This window comes from Plectropomus leopardus, chromosome 13 (genome assembly GCF_026936395.1).
Source record: "Plectropomus leopardus strain MGB_pleo_1.0 chromosome 13, ASM2693639v1, whole genome shotgun sequence".
NCBI lineage: Eukaryota > Metazoa > Chordata > Actinopteri > Perciformes > Serranidae > Plectropomus > Plectropomus leopardus.
Genome location: NC_142188.1, coordinates 10,501,564 through 10,520,000, shown reverse-complemented (window position 1 = coordinate 10,520,000; position 18,437 = coordinate 10,501,564). Strand labels below are relative to the sequence as shown.

General features: G+C 40.8%; 2 protein-coding genes across 6 annotated transcripts in view; one reads left to right on the top strand and one right to left on the bottom strand.

Annotated features, from left to right (window-relative positions):
• The window catches only part of akt3a (AKT serine/threonine kinase 3a), a 72,035-nt gene extending 54,731 nt beyond the window's left edge, over nt 1-17,304 (top strand). For all 4 annotated transcript variants that reach the window (XM_042502241.2, XM_088086960.1, XM_088086962.1 and 1 more), the window contains 5 exons: nt 509-637; nt 8,307-8,521; nt 8,733-8,820; nt 10,217-10,319; nt 11,536-17,304. In XM_042502241.2, coding sequence (XP_042358175.1) covers nt 509-637; nt 8,307-8,521; nt 8,733-8,820; nt 10,217-10,319; nt 11,536-11,621 — 621 coding nt within the window. In that variant the 3' untranslated portion in view covers nt 11,622-17,304. The remainder of the gene's footprint in view (nt 1-508; nt 638-8,306; nt 8,522-8,732; nt 8,821-10,216; nt 10,320-11,535) is intronic.
• The window catches only part of sdccag8 (SHH signaling and ciliogenesis regulator sdccag8), a 59,718-nt gene continuing 58,075 nt past the window's right edge, over nt 16,795-18,437 (bottom strand). For both annotated transcript variants that reach the window (XM_088086958.1, XM_042502236.2), the window contains exon 18: nt 16,795-18,323. In XM_088086958.1, coding sequence (XP_087943084.1) covers nt 18,285-18,323 — 39 coding nt within the window. In that variant the 3' untranslated portion in view covers nt 16,795-18,284. The remainder of the gene's footprint in view (nt 18,324-18,437) is intronic.

The window sequence follows — 18,437 nt, the reverse complement described above, 5'->3', positions numbered from 1 at the left end:
AGAGAGGGACAGGGACAAGCTCGCACAGACATAAAGCAGTAAAGAAGCGTGGGAGGCGGAGGCAGGCAGGGAGGGAGGGAGGGAGGGGGTGCTGATGCCACAGAGGTAGAGAGGTAGATGGCTCTGTCTGAGCGTCTGCCTGGCAGCCTTGGCCCCAGCCCTGCTCACAGCAGCCAAGAAAACAGAAAGGAGAAAAAGCAGACAGAGAGCGAGAAAAACACTTCAGCCATTAAAATTAAAAGGTTGAGTGGCTCCACTACATGCCTGAAGTTTATTTTGCTCCTGCTTGTTTGTGTGTCTGTGTGTGTATATGTACTTCTGCTGTGTGGGGTGAAACAAGATGTTTTTTTTTTACCTGTAAAACCTTAATTCACCGCACAGAAAAAGTGTTTTAGTTAAAGAATTTTATTGAATTATCAAACTTAAAGCATACCATTCTTCAAATGGTTTGATTCTGATGATGAAAGCTGCATTGTGAGAATAGCTCTGTATCTTGTTTCACTTCCAGTTGGAAAACCTGATGCTGGATAAAGACGGCCACATCAAGATCACTGATTTTGGCCTCTGCAAGGAGGGCATCACAGACGCTGCTACCATGAAGACTTTCTGCGGCACGCCCGAGTACCTCGCACCTGAGGTAACTCTTTCATTTTATTATTTACTATTATTTTTCTTTTGATTTAATTGTTTTTTTTTCTGTTTTCTGCTCATACCTTGAACCTCCACACCCTTGTTCTTTTCTTATTTTTGATTTTATCCTCTAAGATGTTTCATTCATGACTTAAAGGGACAATTCACCCAAAAATCAAAAATACATATTTCTCCAGATGCAGCACATCATGTATATGATTTGACAAGGAGAAGATAGAAACTCTTTCGTCAGTGCATGTGTTGCCATGCTCTTGTTCCTTTTCATGTAGGATTAAGTATGTGCATCAGATGAAACATTTTCAGGATCGATTATCACTGTCATTGATTACTCTTACATATATATTTTGTGCATTATGTTACTTTCATGCATCACATACAGGCAGAACTACACGCTGTCAGGTCAAGCAAGTTAGGTGGTATTAGTATTATTAAAAAATAAAATGGCACAGTAAAAAAATCAACATCAAATTGGAATAGATGTGTCTGATGATATTCTTGTCTACTTGGGGACTATCTGTTTATCAGACAAGGTAAGCGTATGGCTGGGGTGTAACTTTTTTCTTTTTCTTTAACTTGACCCTCTTGCAGCTTCAAAATTGTCTCCTTAAGCCTCTATGAGTGTATCAGAGGAAATGCATCACCCTACCTCTACCATAAATAACACTCTGTTTTCAGATTAAGATTTCTTCAAGGTTTGTCGGAAATTTGAAAATCTGATGATAATATCTCTTTTTCAAGTTCCAGGCTAAAGTAAATGGTTACATTTTTGGTGATTTTTAAAGAAATCATGCCTTTTAAACCCACCAAAAGGTTTTACGGTATTTAAAATTGATAGAAAATACAAGTTCCCCTAAGCCAAAACATAAGTCCCTCCCCAGTGCTTAGAAAATGATTTTACATGCCTACTCCATTTTGCACCATCCCCTCTCATTTCATAATTAACAAACAGCCCCTTAAAGTGTGTCATAGATGGCATAACAAGACCTGGTTGCTGTACTGTATTTAAAGACTGATAAAGTATAGGTATTTTAGTACAAACGTGTAAAGTTTCAGACGTGGCCTAGTAGTGATGGATTTGTTGACCATGTCCAAAACACATTGCAGACTCTTTATAAACTGCATTAATCAACTGATAAATTACATCAAACTCACGGATTGTATGTTAGGTTGTGTAAATGGAGCAGACTGACTGAGATTTTTTAGTTTTGGGGTGAAGCTTTTGAGACATCCACACATGCACCATACCTCCAAGTTATGACGAGATGATCAAGCAACTCCCTCGCCACTCCTTACCCACAATACCCTGCGTTTTGTAACGACTCTGATGTTTGAAACCTTCTTACAGTGGAATTTATGCATGTACATTTTAATTTGCAATTTTCACAGGCGAACACTTTCCATAATATCAGGGTGAACAGTAAATATGCAGCTCATGCGTGTGAATGAGGGTGTTGGTTAAATTGGAAGAGGGCACAGCGCTTAAGCACACACGCACACACACACACACACACACACACATAACTACATTCTTGTAATTTTTTTGCAACCATCCGCTGTCCAGCCATCAGCGCTGCTTCACTCAAGGGCCAGCGGATCAACTGGCGAGAGCGTCGCAGGACTGTGGGTGGTGGAGACAGAGCGATGTAGATGTGGAGATGAAGGCAGCAGGGGAGAGGCATAGTGTATATCCCACTTGAAAAAGTATGGAGGACAATTTGGCGCAGCATTTTGTGCTTTTTTTTTTTTTTTTTTTAGAGTCCCTTCCTTTGCGTGCCAAAAGCTGATTGGAGGCTGTTGGTTATTTTTCACAGGATGTGCGTCTGTGTGCATTTATGTGTGTGCGCGTGTGTGCCGTGTGTGTGATTGCAGTAGAAAGTGCGGGCTAAAGCGAGGCAGATGGCGGCAGATGGGCGAGGTTGGAGGAAGGTGCTCGGAAAAAACCTGGAAATCTACACCACCGCCGCCGCCACTCACCCGCCCGCACGCTCTGCTCGCCCGCCCGCGTGTAAAAATAACACAGTTTGCTTGGAGCCAAGTTACAGAGATGCAAAGTAGCCGGGATTAAAAAGAGAAAGGGGGAGGTGGGGGTTGAAGACAGAGGAAGATGAGAAGGGAGAGAAAATATTTCAGGGTTACAGGAGTGAAATTCAGACAGTTCTCATGTTTGCCGTCAGTGAAAAGGGCAGATGAGAAGTGAATAAAGAGGGTTTGTGTCTGCTGCGTGCCTGAAGGAACTCACACACAGATACTTCAGCAACTCGACGCTGCTTCCGCCGAACTCGTAAAGCATTAGATCGAAATGTGCCTCAAGGATAGTCAAAAATAAAGAGATTAATGTGAGATTAATGAACAATAAGCAGTGTAAGGTCCTTGTAAAGGGATGGAACGGAATCAGAGAAAACACATGGGGAGTGTTTTTCTCATATTTTTTGTGTTTGACACATTTCCTTGTGGCTATTTATTTATTAAGTGTTGAAGGGGATGGATTTGGACCTTTTCCATTTATTTGTTTGTTTTTGTTTGTATGTTGTATATGTTGGACATTGTGATTTTTTCCCTTTTACTGTAACTGTAAATGTTTCATAAACATAGCAGCACAGTCAGCCATTAGTAAAACACTGCAAAATGTCAGAACAGTGTCAACATAAACCGATTTCCAAATGATGATGACACTTTGGAGATAGAAGGTCTCTGTGTGACACCGACAATATGTGAGTGTATGTTCACTGTGCCCAGTATAGGAGGTGTGTGTGTCTGCGTGTGTGTGTTTGTGTTCCCTGTAGCCTGCTGGGTATCTGGGCTGGTACAGCCACAGGCTGTGTGTGCCCGTCCCGTCCCATCTAGTCCTGTCCAGGCTGCCAAAGCCCCCGCCCCGCGAGCAGCATCTTGCTGCCACATGGCTGCCCCAACAGGGACCAGGACAGGACGAGACCGTCTTTCTCACGGCTGCTTTTAATCAGAGCTTTTTCTTCTTTTTCTTTTCTCTCCCGCTGATATATCCAATTTGTTACTTCTGCTGTCCTGTCCTATTTATTTGTCCTGTCTGTTTCTACAAAATACACATAACCAAACATACTGCATGCACACACACACGCACACACACACACACACGCACACACACACACACACACACACACACACACACACACACACACTCACACTCCCATGCCTCCATGCCTAAGGCTGTGGGGCAGCATTCTGGCTCTGTGTGGATTAATCTGCTCCCTGCCTGCAACCGAGCTGCCACCACTTTCTTTGGTCCCAGGACACACACACACACACACTCTTACACTGACACACACATACATATACATGTCCAACTGGATTGCTTGCATTTGTATACATTTCTGTACTTTTTTGTACAAAGATTCGACACACAACGCTGTAGATCAGCATTGAAAAACAGCCTTGTAAGCTGCTCTGAATTTCATAAACTGCACACTGTGTGTATGGGTGTGTGTGTGTCTCTCCTCAAGCTGCAGGGACTGAAACACCAAACATCTCCTAGTTTGCCTCACTCTCAAAACTTTATGAATTTGATGAGGACGGATAAATATTCCATCTGCTGTGTGTGTGTGCATGCGCGTGTGTGCGTGTGTGTGTGTGTGTGTGTGTGTGTGTGTGTGTGTGTGTGTGTGTGTGTGTGTGTGTGTGTGTGTGTGTGTGTGTGTGTGTGTGTGTGTGTTTGTGCCTGTGTGTGTGCATGCATGCATGTGTGGCTGACAGTCTCCCAGCAGTCTAAGCCAGTGTTATCCCTCCAGCCGTACCAATCAATAGTATATCTGGAGCTGGCGGCGCGCTTCGTTCCCCCAGCTCTTCTCTGCAGCTGCCAACAGGGTGACCAGCGTAATTCACACACAAACACACACATAAAATAGCACTCATAACTCTCTTATTCACTTCCACGCACATGTTGACTTGCACACACTGAAGCACCCGCCTGCATCATTAGCAGTTTAGTGTCGAGTGTGTGAGCTCAGTCAGTTAATGACCGGCTTTCTGTGGAGTTGAGCTGCTGTGGAAACTCTCAGGCAGCTGTTTGGTGTTTTCTCTCACCTAGTCTCGTCGCACACTGACATTTAACATAATATACAGCCTGGGCTGTGCAAGGGAACTTCATCTGTACCTTCATCTGATACTTGTTAGAAAGGACTGCCAAGTATAATCTTAGAAGAATAAGACAATAATGAGAAAGGTCCAAAGTATACTCACACAATAATCAATAAATAACAGGAAATACACAGCATTACATTTTCCAACTTCATATAAAAAAGACAAATCAAGAAACTGCACCTGCAAACAAACTGGAGCACCAGTAGCAGTTAGTTATTATGACTGAGAACAGCTCAGGGTTGGCCAAGGCCTGAATAAAAAAAAACTGCTCATATATCAGCAGTTAAGCACAGTGACATTCACAAACATTTGGCTAACACTACACCATTGTTGAAGTTTAAGGAGTCATCTCATGCCATTGTTACAGGTCACGTTAAAGGGAAACTTCACAGATTTTCAACCAGCTTTGTATCATAACAATGTGGGTAGTATGTGTGGTAAACTTCCTTCCATTTTACCAGTGTCCAGATCTCTCTGCTCATCTCCCAGCAAGAATTATCATCTGGCAGATTTTCACTGGGTTTTGGGCTGTTGCTTAAACTACAGATTGTACTTGTGCATTTTTGTATGCCCGCCACTGGGAAGACAAAGAGTATAGAAGCAGATCTTTAGACAGAGAGCCGCCTTTCTCTCGCTTTCCATAAAACGCAGACGAATATTAGCCAAGATTCTGTCACTGTGTTGCCTATTTCTTGACTTGTTTTCAGAAAAATGTTTTCAGAAAAATGTCAGAGCTTACTGTTTAACTGTTATCCAAGATTGTTTATTACTAGCCGGTCACCATATTGTTTCCTCTGGAAAAATGTCAAGCCCTCATAACGTCACTCACCAGCATTTATTGGTCCATTGCATTCTGGTAGTTGTAGGTCTTCTCCTTCTTTGGCAAAAGCAAATGCCGCGGCCTTTTTTTTGGTTTGTTTTCACTGGTTGTGTAGCACTAATTTCGAAAGTATTTGCATGTTTCTACGACATAAACACCCTAGTTTTGTGGGAAAAAGTCTTTCAAGTAGTAAGACACATCTTTAAGTCTCTACATGTTGCCTTTTCTATAGAAACATCAGATTCTACAAATAAAAACTATTTTGACATTAACTGAGCACATTCTGAATGTACAAGCAAGCCTTTTAGCCTGCACATAGAACTTGCAACAGTCCTCAACATCTTCATTATCAGATTAACAATATGATGACCAAAATATTTAATCTCATTACACTCATCAATACCAGTAAAGATGAATTCAGGAAACACTCATTTTCTGTCTTCTTTACTTCTAACGATCATGATATTTCCGTTTTTAGCGTTATATTTGATTTAAAATTCAAAACCAAAGCTGTGGCATCTGAAAATTATAGCAACTCTCTCACAGAATTGTGGGTTTTAAGATGCAGGATTCCTAGTTTGAAATATCAACATAACACTGAATATTTAGCACTGACTGAAATAATATTTTCTGGTCCTAAATAAGAGATGTTCACTTTTTGTTTAAGTGCCCATAATGCAATTATTAGCCTTCTGTTTGCTTTCATTATATGGACTGGATTCATGAAAAGAAGCGTTATACAGATTAATTTAGGAATGTATTACGTGTGGATATTCACTTCCATAAAACTGACAGTTTTGCATCTAAAGCTAAGCATTTCACAAACTTAAACCTTCTTCTGATGTATTCACTCATTGAAATGTTTATGTGTCTGAAATGTGAGGTGTGGATAGTACTTAAACATTCGGTTCAATTTCAGTATGCTTTTGTGGTTTGCTTAGTTTGTGGGTTATGTGATTTCACAGTCAGTCTGCAATTTGAATAAACGCGTCTCTATTCTAATCCATCTGAGCTATTTATGCGTTTGTGACACTTGTACTATCTGCATCTGCCACTCATCTTGCTGCTGCTTATGGCAGATATTAGTTCACTGCGCAGTATATATTCAAACCTTTTGATTTTTATGACATTTGCTGCATTAGTTTCATCATGTAATGTAATGTCAAAAACATGTTTTTGCATGAGCATGTTTGCATTCATGTGTCTGTTAGCGTCCACCCTGCCTGGTCCATTATTAACAGTGAGTGAGATGTTATTATTATTGGCGAGATGTACAACATATGCTGTTCTGGCTGCTCTCCAGCCCTGTCTGTCTGTCAGTCACACACACACACACACACACACACACACACGCAACACAAGCATGCATACACACTCATGTTAATAAGCTTATTATGTTAACGAGGGCCTCGAAGCACCTGAAATACCTCTCTTCCCGCGTCTGCCTTCCTTCTCCTCTTCCTTACTCCTCCAGAGGTGAGCAAACGGGGCACACGAGAGGATGAAACTCAAAGACACGAGCGAGAGAAGACATGATTAGAGGACAGTGGAGGCAGGATAAGACAGGATGGAGGGGACGGCGCAAGAAAAGCAGGCAGGGAATGAGAGTAGGAAGGCAGCCCAGACATGAGACTTTGATTTGAGAGCTTTCACAGAACCTCTTTCCTCATCACACACAACATCGCAGCTCGCAGATCGCAGCTCGCAGCTCGCAGCACTGTACCTGCACTAGCCAGCTTGGAGGTCGGACTGGCCCTGACCCATGTTGCGGGCTGTTCCTGCCTTTTCCGTCCAGGGATGTTCCTCTCTGTCCCTGCCAGGAGGAGGATCAGTGTGCCAGGGAGAGCTGGCAGGGACCAGAGGGGGCATCTGGTGGGCCACGCCAGCAAACTGACTCCCTTACTGTAACAGGGGCCTCTGAAGACCTGCCATCCCATGATGTTTGCCTCTGTATGTATGCATGTTGAGAGAGCGGGGCTTGCTGTCTACACCTCGGCCCTTGTTATGTGTGCAGGACAACTGTTTTTATGCCTTCATACTGGCAATAGCCGAGGCCGCAGGTTTTATGTTTTCAGGTTGTCTGACGTCCCCTTTGGGATTAAAAAATGAACTGATTAGAATCTGGTGGTCGAAGGTCAAAAGTCTAGGTCATTGTGACCTCTTAAAACATGTTTTTGGCCGTAACTCGAGAATTCATATCCTTAAATTTCACACAAAGGTCTAAAAAGATATAATGGAGAAGTTCTTACATTTTATATACAAGAGGTTAAAGGTCAACTTCACTGTGACATCATAATATTCTGCAAACCCATTTTTCCGGCCATTACTCAGCATCGTAACATTTGGTCAGATACTGACTTGGTGACACTAATTTTAGGAGTCCACCTTGAAACTGTGCTGATCGTATAGCCGGGGGGAAGATGTGTGTGACGTATCCTTGTTTTTAGTGTTTTCACAGACACGGATGTAAACTGTAATAGCAACTCGTCTGGTGCATGGAGACATACAACTGTGTGGCTGTATTTCTAGTTTTAATTTTTCCCTTCAGCAAAACAGCATATTGACTCTCTGTCTGTTCTTGCTCATCTGTCTCCTCAGTGAACACCTTGGGCAGTTTGTATCGTCCAATAAAATAATTGCTGAACTGCAGAATAAAAGCAGATGTCCAATAAAACAAATGGTCCCATTTAAAAACGTGTATCTGTCTCTCAACTGTCCTCAGGTCCTGGAGGACAACGACTACGGTCGGGCGGTGGACTGGTGGGGTTTGGGTGTGGTGACGTATGAGATGATGTGCGGCCGACTGCCGTTCTACAACCAGGACCACGAGAAGCTGTTTGAGCTCATTCTCATGGAGGATATCAAGTTCCCGCGCACTCTGTCGTCAGACGCCAAGTCCCTGCTGTCGGGCCTGCTCATCAAAGACCCCAACAAACGGTGTGTGTGGTTCAGTGTGTGTGAAAACATAGAGATGTGAACAGATGTACCAGGAGTACGTCAGGAGATGCAGGAGTTTCTCTGACTTTCAAGTTATTTTGCTATAGAAAATAATAAATATCTCCTCATCACTTCTGATGACTTTTGATTAGTTTCTGTTGCTTCCACTGATCTCAGTTTTGTTTTATAACATTCCTCTCGTGTCCTCTAGGCTTGGTGGAGGACCAGATGACGCTAAAGAAATAATGAGACACAGTTTCTTCTCCGGCGTTGACTGGCAGGATGTCTATGATAAAAAGGTACGAAGCAACATGATGGTAAAGCCGTATGTTTGTACTGTATACTGCGCCATTGATCCATACTGTTTAACAAAGTAAAATAGGATGGCACAAAATAACTCACCATAAAGAATTTTTCCTGTCATTTAACCCCTTAAAACCTGGAACGACATCAGTCTTCTTTTGCTGCATTCAGACGCCTTTCATATACATTTAAACCTTTGAGGAAATTGGTACTTGGCGATAATTGTCCCAGAATTTTAAAGAAATTGGGAAAAGTTGACAAGAAAATTACCTGAGTTTGAGTTACCAAAATTGTCCAAAAAAACTATTATAATTACTTATTATTATACCATTTTTATTAACATTTTAACTGTATGTTTACACATTTAAATATATTTTTACATTTTTTTTAATCTTTTCTCTTTTCTTTTTTGTTTGTTTAGCAATAATTCAGCATTTTTTTAACCCTTAACTTGTAACTTTTGCTGTTTATTTGACAGAAATCAATCCAATTTGCTCAGGTTTTAAAAGGATAATTCCCAGCGTTTGTTGTATGATGAATTGTGTTTATACAGAGGGACAGGGTTGACTCTTGTAACATGTAAGCATGTACATATCACCGATGGACTCATACATGTTCATCAGAGCAGCTGTATAAAGCACAAAGCATCATGGAGATGCGTTTCCTTGTATCCTGGAGGTCTCTCATGTGTGTGCTTATTTGACACCACCAAGAAAGAATCAGGTCCTGTGTGGCAACACCTATAACAGCATGTTAAGCAGGTGTTGAAATCTCTGGATTACTGCACCACCTCGAATGTTCTTCACATCCTCCTCTTTTCTCTCCTTCCTTTCACTTAAATTCCTCTCTTCTTCCTCCTCTCCTCTCCTCTAAAACAATCAAAATTATGAAAGAAATAGAAAAAAGCACCCACAAAACTATAAATTACACCAAAAAACTCAAAATACTATAAAAATAGAATATAAACCTCCCAAATCTCAAAATTATTTAACAAAAAATTAAATGTTTATCAATATAGATGACAGTTCATTTTCTATCAGTCATCTGATTGATTATTCACCTAATCAAATGTACTTGATTATACTGGTAATTTGATTTATTACAAAACGTCATGTTTTTTAAACTATTGACATGTTTTTGTGCAAAAATCTTTATCTGTAAAGTAACTAAAGCGTTCAGATAAATGTAATAAGGTACAAAGTACAATATTTCCTTCTGAAATGCAGTGAGGTTGTAGTGGTATGTTGCATGCTCCTTAACCATTCATCCACTGGTGCACCTGCAGGAAGTTTTTTGGCATCGAGAGTTTGGTGTCCTTCAAGCAGCTGCTCTGAGGTTTGAAAGTGATATTGTACAACCTAATCTTTCCTCTTGATGTCCTCTCTGTCCCAGATGGTCCCTCCCTTCAAGCCTCAGGTGACGTCGGAGACAGACACCAGATACTTTGACGAGGAGTTCACAGCCCAGACCATCACAATCACTCCACCAGAGAAATGTGAGTCTTTTCGAGCGCTGTCCTTTTTCTCACACATGTACACACAAACATATGCCCACATTAAAACTTGACGAAATCGCACTTTCATTTTTTACATAGCTGAAGAAATGTTCAGTGGAGAGAGAGATATAGAAATAAACTGAGCGACAGAACTAAATTCTCTGGCTTGGTATGTTTAACAAGCCGTAAAATAGAAAACATACGTGTTAGAATTATAACTTGGAACAAATTATTTGTTTGGGTGCACAAATTTAAAAACCACCAGATGATCAAATTTGACTTTTTACTTTCTCACTTTGATTACTTTGATTAATAATTGCAACTTTAATTATGCATCAACTCTTTTTTCAGGTTAGACATGTCAACTTGAATTAACTGGGTTATCAACACTTTTTAGTGCTGCTGTCTGTTTATCGGAGTGTCTTTGTAATACTCCTCAGGCCACATGCAGCTCTTCACGGGCTTCTGAAATAAAGATACCAGTTTCAAAATGCTCGGCACTGAATTATGCATGAGTGGAACCGATGTGTTTCTCTGCGCTAATGTGAGGTTCCACTTGTTTTGTAGGTCGCACATCAGAGACACACTCGTTAATTGAATCTTTGTCTGTTTGAATTTACACCACAACGCCGTACCACTAACACAATGCTTTTTGATGTTTGATTATATTGTGAGATGAATAAATCAACCTGGAAATGTGTACATATAGCCCATCTGATTTACGTGAGAAAAATGTAGTCTTAAAGTTGGGGTAGGCAGAACACTGCAAAAACTGAAAGACGAAATGAATAAATGAAATATATTTAATCATGACAATACATGCCTGTTTTTGGCAGGCCGATTTCATTACTTGTTTAAAGCTGTTTTATCCTTTTTGCAGCATTTTTTGTAGTGTTATAGAAAGTTTAATTGTAATCCACTGAATCAGGATGTCTACACCTGAAGGGACATGCACACACATCTGCATGTTTAGAACAGCCAACAGGAACGCTGAAATGACCTGTGGTTGGCCAGAGTCTTCCATCACAGGCTATATTTTCTAAAGCCTAAAAACAGAGGTAGAAGTCTGCAGAAGTCTCTCAGATCACTTGAATTCAATATGCTCAAAGTTTGTATTGGGATTTTTTTCCCAGTTAAGCCAAAATTAAATCACCTACCCCAGCTTTAATTGTAAGTAATCAAGTCATCAATCACCTCTGAGTCCATGTTTCTTTAGTTGACGAGGACGGGATGGACTGTCTGGACAACGAGAGAAGGCCGCACTTCCCGCAGTTCTCCTACTCTGCCAGTGGGCGGGAATGAACTGTCCATTATGGTGACATCATCACAGCTGGTCTCTGAGGTCATCAGTGTGGGACAAAAGACCCACAGCTTTGGACCGAACCAGAAAGACTTGAAGGATTTTGCCCTTCTCCTTCTCCTCTTCCTCCTCTCTTTTTCACCTCTCCAGTTGGCTTCTCAAATATTTTTTTTAATTGTTGTGAATCCATTTTTAGAGAGAACTTCCAGGCAAAAATTACTTTCTAATTCTGCACTGCAACCCTAGTGATCCGAACTGTGATGTGATCAGTTACTCTGTAATGTCCCTTTAATGACAGGAGCATCACCGGTGGCCTGCTGTGCTTTGACACGTGTCGATCCCGCCAAACTCTAAAAACAAACAACAAACATCTGATCGAGTTAGACAGCTGATGCATTTCTAAGGAGATATTTTTTGTGGCTTCTTATCTGTAACATGGAGCATTTTAAGTCGAACCTAAACTGCCGTTACCGGTTGTATCTCAGGCTTTTGCAAACAGACTCTCACACTCAGAGAGACACTCGGGTCTGATTTCAAATCCTCACCTATATATTTCTGGGATTGATCGAGGCTGCCTGGCAGTGAGGAAGCAGTTGTCGTCCTGTGAGCAGAGTCGTGTTGTCGAGCAGGATTTGACTCAGGTTTTGCTCGTTGCAATTCATTATCGTTGTTGCTGCTATTTCAACTACAACTACTACAGGTACTTCTACTCCTCCTACCACTCCTACACTGCTACTACTAAAACCCGGTGCTACACTTCGAGCTTAATGCTGCAGATCATTACACAGGCGCCAGCAACGCATCACCTGTATTAACGTCTATGCTTGTACAGCTGCAGAACAGGTGTTGCTCCTAATGTACTACTACACATTAACTCTGTAGATCCAGACGATGATAGGGTGTCGTGTGTGTATGTGTGAGTGTGTGTGAGGTGTTATCATGGGTTTGTGTTTAAGAACGCACTTCAAAGCACAGCAGTTCAGAAGGATGAAGCTCCCAAACCATGAGCTTTACTATGTTACCCACAATGCAGTGCAAGGTGGTTGATACATCCATCACTGAGGAGGTGAAAATGAGAAGTTGGTTTGAATGTGTTCCCCTTAATAATTTTTTTTAATTATTATTATTATTTATTTCTCACAATAACTCCCTCTGAGTTTAAATCTCTTCTGTCCCAAAAAGGGAAAACAAAAGTGAATCGGTACTTTTGTGTCAATAATGAAGCTTTATTGTGACACGTTGTTGTCATGGCGTTAGGAACCACATGGCTGTACCTCTCTGCCTCTGTGCAGGAAAAGGGAAACTGCAGCAGAGTGCAAAGAGAAGTCCATGATTTGGGCATTGTTGTTGAGAAGAGAGAGAGTACAGGTGAAAAAGCTCTGAGAATGATGAAATATTTATTATGTCATAATTTATGACGTATTGATGAATGAGGTAACAGCTGATTTCCTGTTTCCTGTCAGATTACTATGAAGGTTTTTTTTTTAAATTTAAACTGAAAAAAAGACATGGTCTGTGAGGAGGTACGCATCAACAGTTATGGGTTTACACCAATCACAGCAATGACTATAATATATATATGTTCTATTTATTGTTCTACTCATCGGTTTTATATTTAACTTTTTCTATTGTTATTACATTATTCTAGAAAAAAAATTCTTAGGGCTGAGAGAAAAAAAAATGGCACCTCAAGAAACAAAAATGGCAGAAGAATGTAGGAGGGAAAGCAGATAGCCTTCCTGCTCCATTGTTTATTTAATGTTTTTGTGTTGTTTCGTGACCAAAATGTGACAGCGGAGAGGTGACGGGATGCGTTAAAGACAGATGATAGATTATTGTGAGTTTAAGGAAAGTAAAAAAATCAAGAAATGTATTTATTTGCATTTGACCCATTCTTCTTCAGTTTTATCCAAATCAACCGACAGGTAGAGTTGGGTCGGCCTAGTCCGATGTACGACCTTTCATTTGTCCAGTTTCATTTGATGCAAACTGGCATTTTTTATTATGACAAGTTCAAACAAATTAAAAGTTATTCTAAATCAGCGCTAAATCCAGCATGTTTTGCATTAGTATTAACTTAAAGCAATATGATGACGTGATTAACATAATATTATGTCCATTTATAAATGGCCTAACAATTTACCGCTGAGTTGAGCGTCTGCAACATGAAGGAGATCAAGTTTCATTAGAGGAGGGAGGTTGGAAGAACAGCACATGTTTGTTTACTAGCAAGTTCGTGTGTTTTTTGGGGAGACAAGACTAGACATGGAAGAGTTAGTCTCTCAAAAAAAACTAAACTTGAACCAATATGGCAATAATTTAGATTTGAGGCTGACAAAAGAGGTGTCCTAACTAACTGAGCGGGACACGGTGTGCTGTTTTGAGCTAAATTGTGTAAAACAGTAAATATCACAATAAGAACATGAGTTTCTGTTTTAAAAAAAGGTACAAATGTAGGAAGATGGCAAGTACTCACATCTTTTACACCTCCAGTGTGATACGATACAATAGGATACGATACTGAAGTTTATTGTCAGTTTACACTAAAATTCATTTTGTGTCCTCAGACAGATAGTAAGACTTGAGCTGAGCTTGTCCAGGACGCAGCCGTTTGCAGCCAAGCAGAGCACTGGAAGATGTGTGAGTTAAATGATCTCGAGCGCACAGCTGATATTTATGTGGTTTGTTTACATAATGTAACAGAAATGCATATTTGAGGCATTCAGTGTGGACAGAGCGCTCCGATGTTACACGATAGTCTGACACTTGTTTGCTGTCAGGACGAACTGTCATTATGTGCCACTCTGTTGCGACCGCTCTGTCAAGTTGTAAAATTCAGTTAACCAGCGCAGTCTGGTGTTTGGCAAAAATCAAACCGGTTTTAACATTTCAACACCGGCCCAACTCTACCCGCAGATGTTACTGTGAAGGCTCATCTCAACTGATTGACTGTTGTCCCAAATGTTGCTCATGTTTACTGTTACCACAGGTGTGTGTTGGTGAAGGCAGCGAGTTCAGAGAGAAAGTGGAAGTTGAGCAGAAAGAAAACAAGTGCAGAAGTCTGAATGTAGAGTGGTAAAGATGGAAGAGATTTTATCTATAAGTGCTACTGTTTACTGTAAGTGTGTCAGGCAGAGTGGAGGAGAAAGTCAAAAAAGAGAGGTGATAATGTTTTGATTTGTTTGCAAGATCAGTCAGGTTTTTGGATTGTAAATGAATGATTTTATTTCATGAGTGAGGACGATCAGAGTCAGTCTCCTCTGTCTTTAACGCGTGCTGTCACTTCTCCAGTCTGGACTTTGTTTGTTTGCGTCGTCATGTCTTCCAGTCTGACCAACAAGATTTAAAATCCCCTGAATTTATCTGTCTTCAAATGCCAGTAAGCCTTATGGTTTAGCTCAGAATAAAAATGTTGACATCTAGCACTTCAATGTCAAAGAATCACCAGACGTGAGGAAATATATTTTTAAAAAATTGACATTTCAATTGCATTTTAAAAACACGTGGAAGACACACCTTTAATATCTGGATGACACAGATTAAAAGAGCACCAGGGGATGTGCTCTCATGAGGCGTAGAAAATTGTATTCCAATATATTTATTATTTGAATGTTTTTATTATTGATGGATAACTTGAATTTCTTTTCTATTTAATTTATTTGATGTTATTTTGTTTTGGAGTTTAACAGTGAGGGGGCGTAGTCGTGTTTCACTCTGCAGTTTGAGTCTTCAGAGATTTCGTTCTTAAAATAAATGCCTCCTTTTTTTTTCTTTACAGATTTCTCTTATACGACACATTACCTGTTTTTCCGCTGCTCTTAAGTCCATATGCTTTACTCTTGCACATCCATTAAATTGCTACTAGCTGGCAAAGGCGCTTTATGGCAGAAAGTAGAAAAGGATGGCGCTGGCCTGCATGCTGTAGTCCTCTGTCCGCACTACCAGTCCTGAGTCAAAGTGGCACTCAGAACTCTTATGAAAAATACTTCTCTGTGATCGATTGAGCCTGTCTGGCACAGCTGAAGCAGCCGAAAAAAGCTCAAAATGAGAACAGTTCCCACCCAGCTGGCACCCTCGACAGGCTCAAGCAAACGCTCCCAAGTATTTGGAAGGATTTCAGCTTTGATTTGACCCAGGTCTGCGAGCGACTGAGGAGTTCTAGCTGTATGCGCACGCTTACCGCCAAAATCATTAGAAACCAGAGTTCATAAAATACCGCTTTGTAGCTTTGGCCACAGCACTTTCACATCCATCACTTTTTATATGATTCAGAGGAATCTGATTCAGCCCTGCTTTAAAGGAAGATTTTTAGCTTCTTTTTAAAAAACATGTTTTTAAGAAAATGAGGATTTTTAAAGCACATCTCCCCTCCACATACGACCGATAGCTTTGATGTTGCTCTGATGTCTGGAGTTGGCAGGACCTGGGTGATTGTGTCCCACAGAGACGAGCCAGTGCTGCCACTGCAGAATCGCGCTCAGTGGAAATGTTCAGTAAATTGGTCAGTCTTCATAATGTTTGGAGAAATCCACAGATGTCACTGACTCCTTCTCCTCTCCTGTGTTGAAAAGTTTTCCCTTCGTTGAGCCTCCGACTCTCCTCGTTTGATCCTCAAGTTCACTTGCTGGCAGCAGCGACGCCAGACGTTGATTCTAAGGTCAGAGATCATTAAAAAATAAATGTTTTCCTCCTCAAAGTGGAGAAGGTGGAGCTTAGTAATCCTCCTCATCAGTGTGGGTTTTCCCCTAAAGACTATGAATCAGTTTAGGGCACACGTCAGTCTTAAACTGGACGCTGAAGGTCAGTTTAAGCCTCCTCACAGCTTTACTGGTGCCCTCGACCTTTGTGTGTGATACCCGACGCTGCACTGACAGTGTCCACTCTTAAAGCTGCTGCTGTTTGTACTGTACATCTATCACACAACAGATCTGACTCCAGTAGTATTTGATTAATATGTAAAATCCTTTCAAAGACCTCAGCTCCTCTGTATTGATCTCACCCGTTGTTAATGAACCGACGGCGTCAGCCAAAAAATCACTCGGCGTGGCGTTTAATGCAGATAATAAGTACACGGCTCCAGTGTTTGGAAGGATTTCTGAAAGTATTTGACCTCGTGTCTGCGACAGAACTCCTCCCCTCTCTTCTTCCTCTGGTACTAGTCTACTATCATCATGATTATTAACATGAACAAGCATGAGATGCATTTATTTATAAACAGCAAACAAAAAACGGCAAACATGTACAAATACTACTAAGTGTAACTGAGTTTTCATTTCATGTCCATGTCCATCGACTGTAGCTTTACAGCTGTGTGAGACATTTGTGGACAGCTGCCAGCTGTCCTCAGAGCGGGCCACGTTTCCTCCCCGAAGCACTGTAACACTGAAGTCAGCTCTGCTCTCCGACATGTCAGCGGAGCAGAGCTGTCGTTGACTCTGAGACGGGCGAGTGTCGGGAAACTCAGCAGATCGATCAAACAGCCTTTTTCTGTCCCTCATGCTGTCAGGATGCAGTGCTGCTGGCCGCTGAGGCCGCCAGGATGTGAAAACAACAAATTACCATCAACATGAAGCTGTTTTTTACACTGTACATCCTTAGTATTTTTACACATAAAATGTATATGATAGGGATGCACATTATTTTCCTTCTTACAGACAGCTTCAATAAAGCACTATGTCAATCTGCTGCCATGGTGTCAACTTTTTATTGGCTTTATGACTAAAAATACTATTTATATACCGAACGTTCAGGTTAGTTTCAGGAAAACGTATGTAGCCTATATTTCAACCTGAGCCGTGTTTTCCTATGTTTTTGTGTGTAGGTGACTAATGGAGTCAGTGCTGCGATGTAATCCCTACGGGCAACTGGGCATCGTCAATTTACACATTTTTTTTTGCTGCTAAAAGGTTGAGATTGTTATTAAAAGTGTCGCAGGCGCCCCGTGTACAGACGCTGTGTCCCTGCTGCAGCGGCAGGGGGTTCGCTTTGGCCCTTTGCTGCATGTCATTTCCTCTCTCTCTCCCTATTTCACACTACATCTGTCCGAACCAATAAAGGCAAAAAAACCCCAAAAATATATTTTTAAAAAAAATATAAGTAAATTTGCCTGTAGCGATTACATTGCAGCATGTTTCGCCCTCTCTCTTTGTCACTCTTTCTCAATACTTAACACGGGTTCAAAAATGGCAAAGTTTCCCTTTAAAACGTTTTAAAAATGAAACTAGAAATATTCTTCAGATTAATGGCTCAAACTTTTTCCCACAAATTAATGTGTGCTCTGGGAAAAAAAGCAGAAAATCTAGAAATATTGTATTCATATTATAATTCCGCACATTCCAGAAACTCATATTAAAGCACAAGTGATTTTGCTGGTTATATCTGTAAAAAACATATAATAAGCATTAAAAAAAAAAAGAAAAAAAGCTGAACACATTATTCTTGGACATCTTAGCCGCTTTATATATCAGTCTATTACCAAATGTACAATATAAAAAAGATATCTTATCTTAAAAAAAAGAGAAAAACAACCTTTGTGAATATTTAGTGTTTCCACTTGTGTCCTTTTTGTATTATGTTACACACAACAGTAAACCCATAAATAACAGTTTGATTTGTTCTCATCAACAGGAGATGTCAGACTTCAGATCCAAACAGGCAGGACAGACTCATGTGGACAGAGTATCGACTCGTCTGGTGTTTGGGAGCTAGAAAGGCACAAACACACACACACACACACACACACACACACACACACACACACACACACACACACACACACACACAGAGCATTCATTAAAACACACGTAATCTCTGCGATG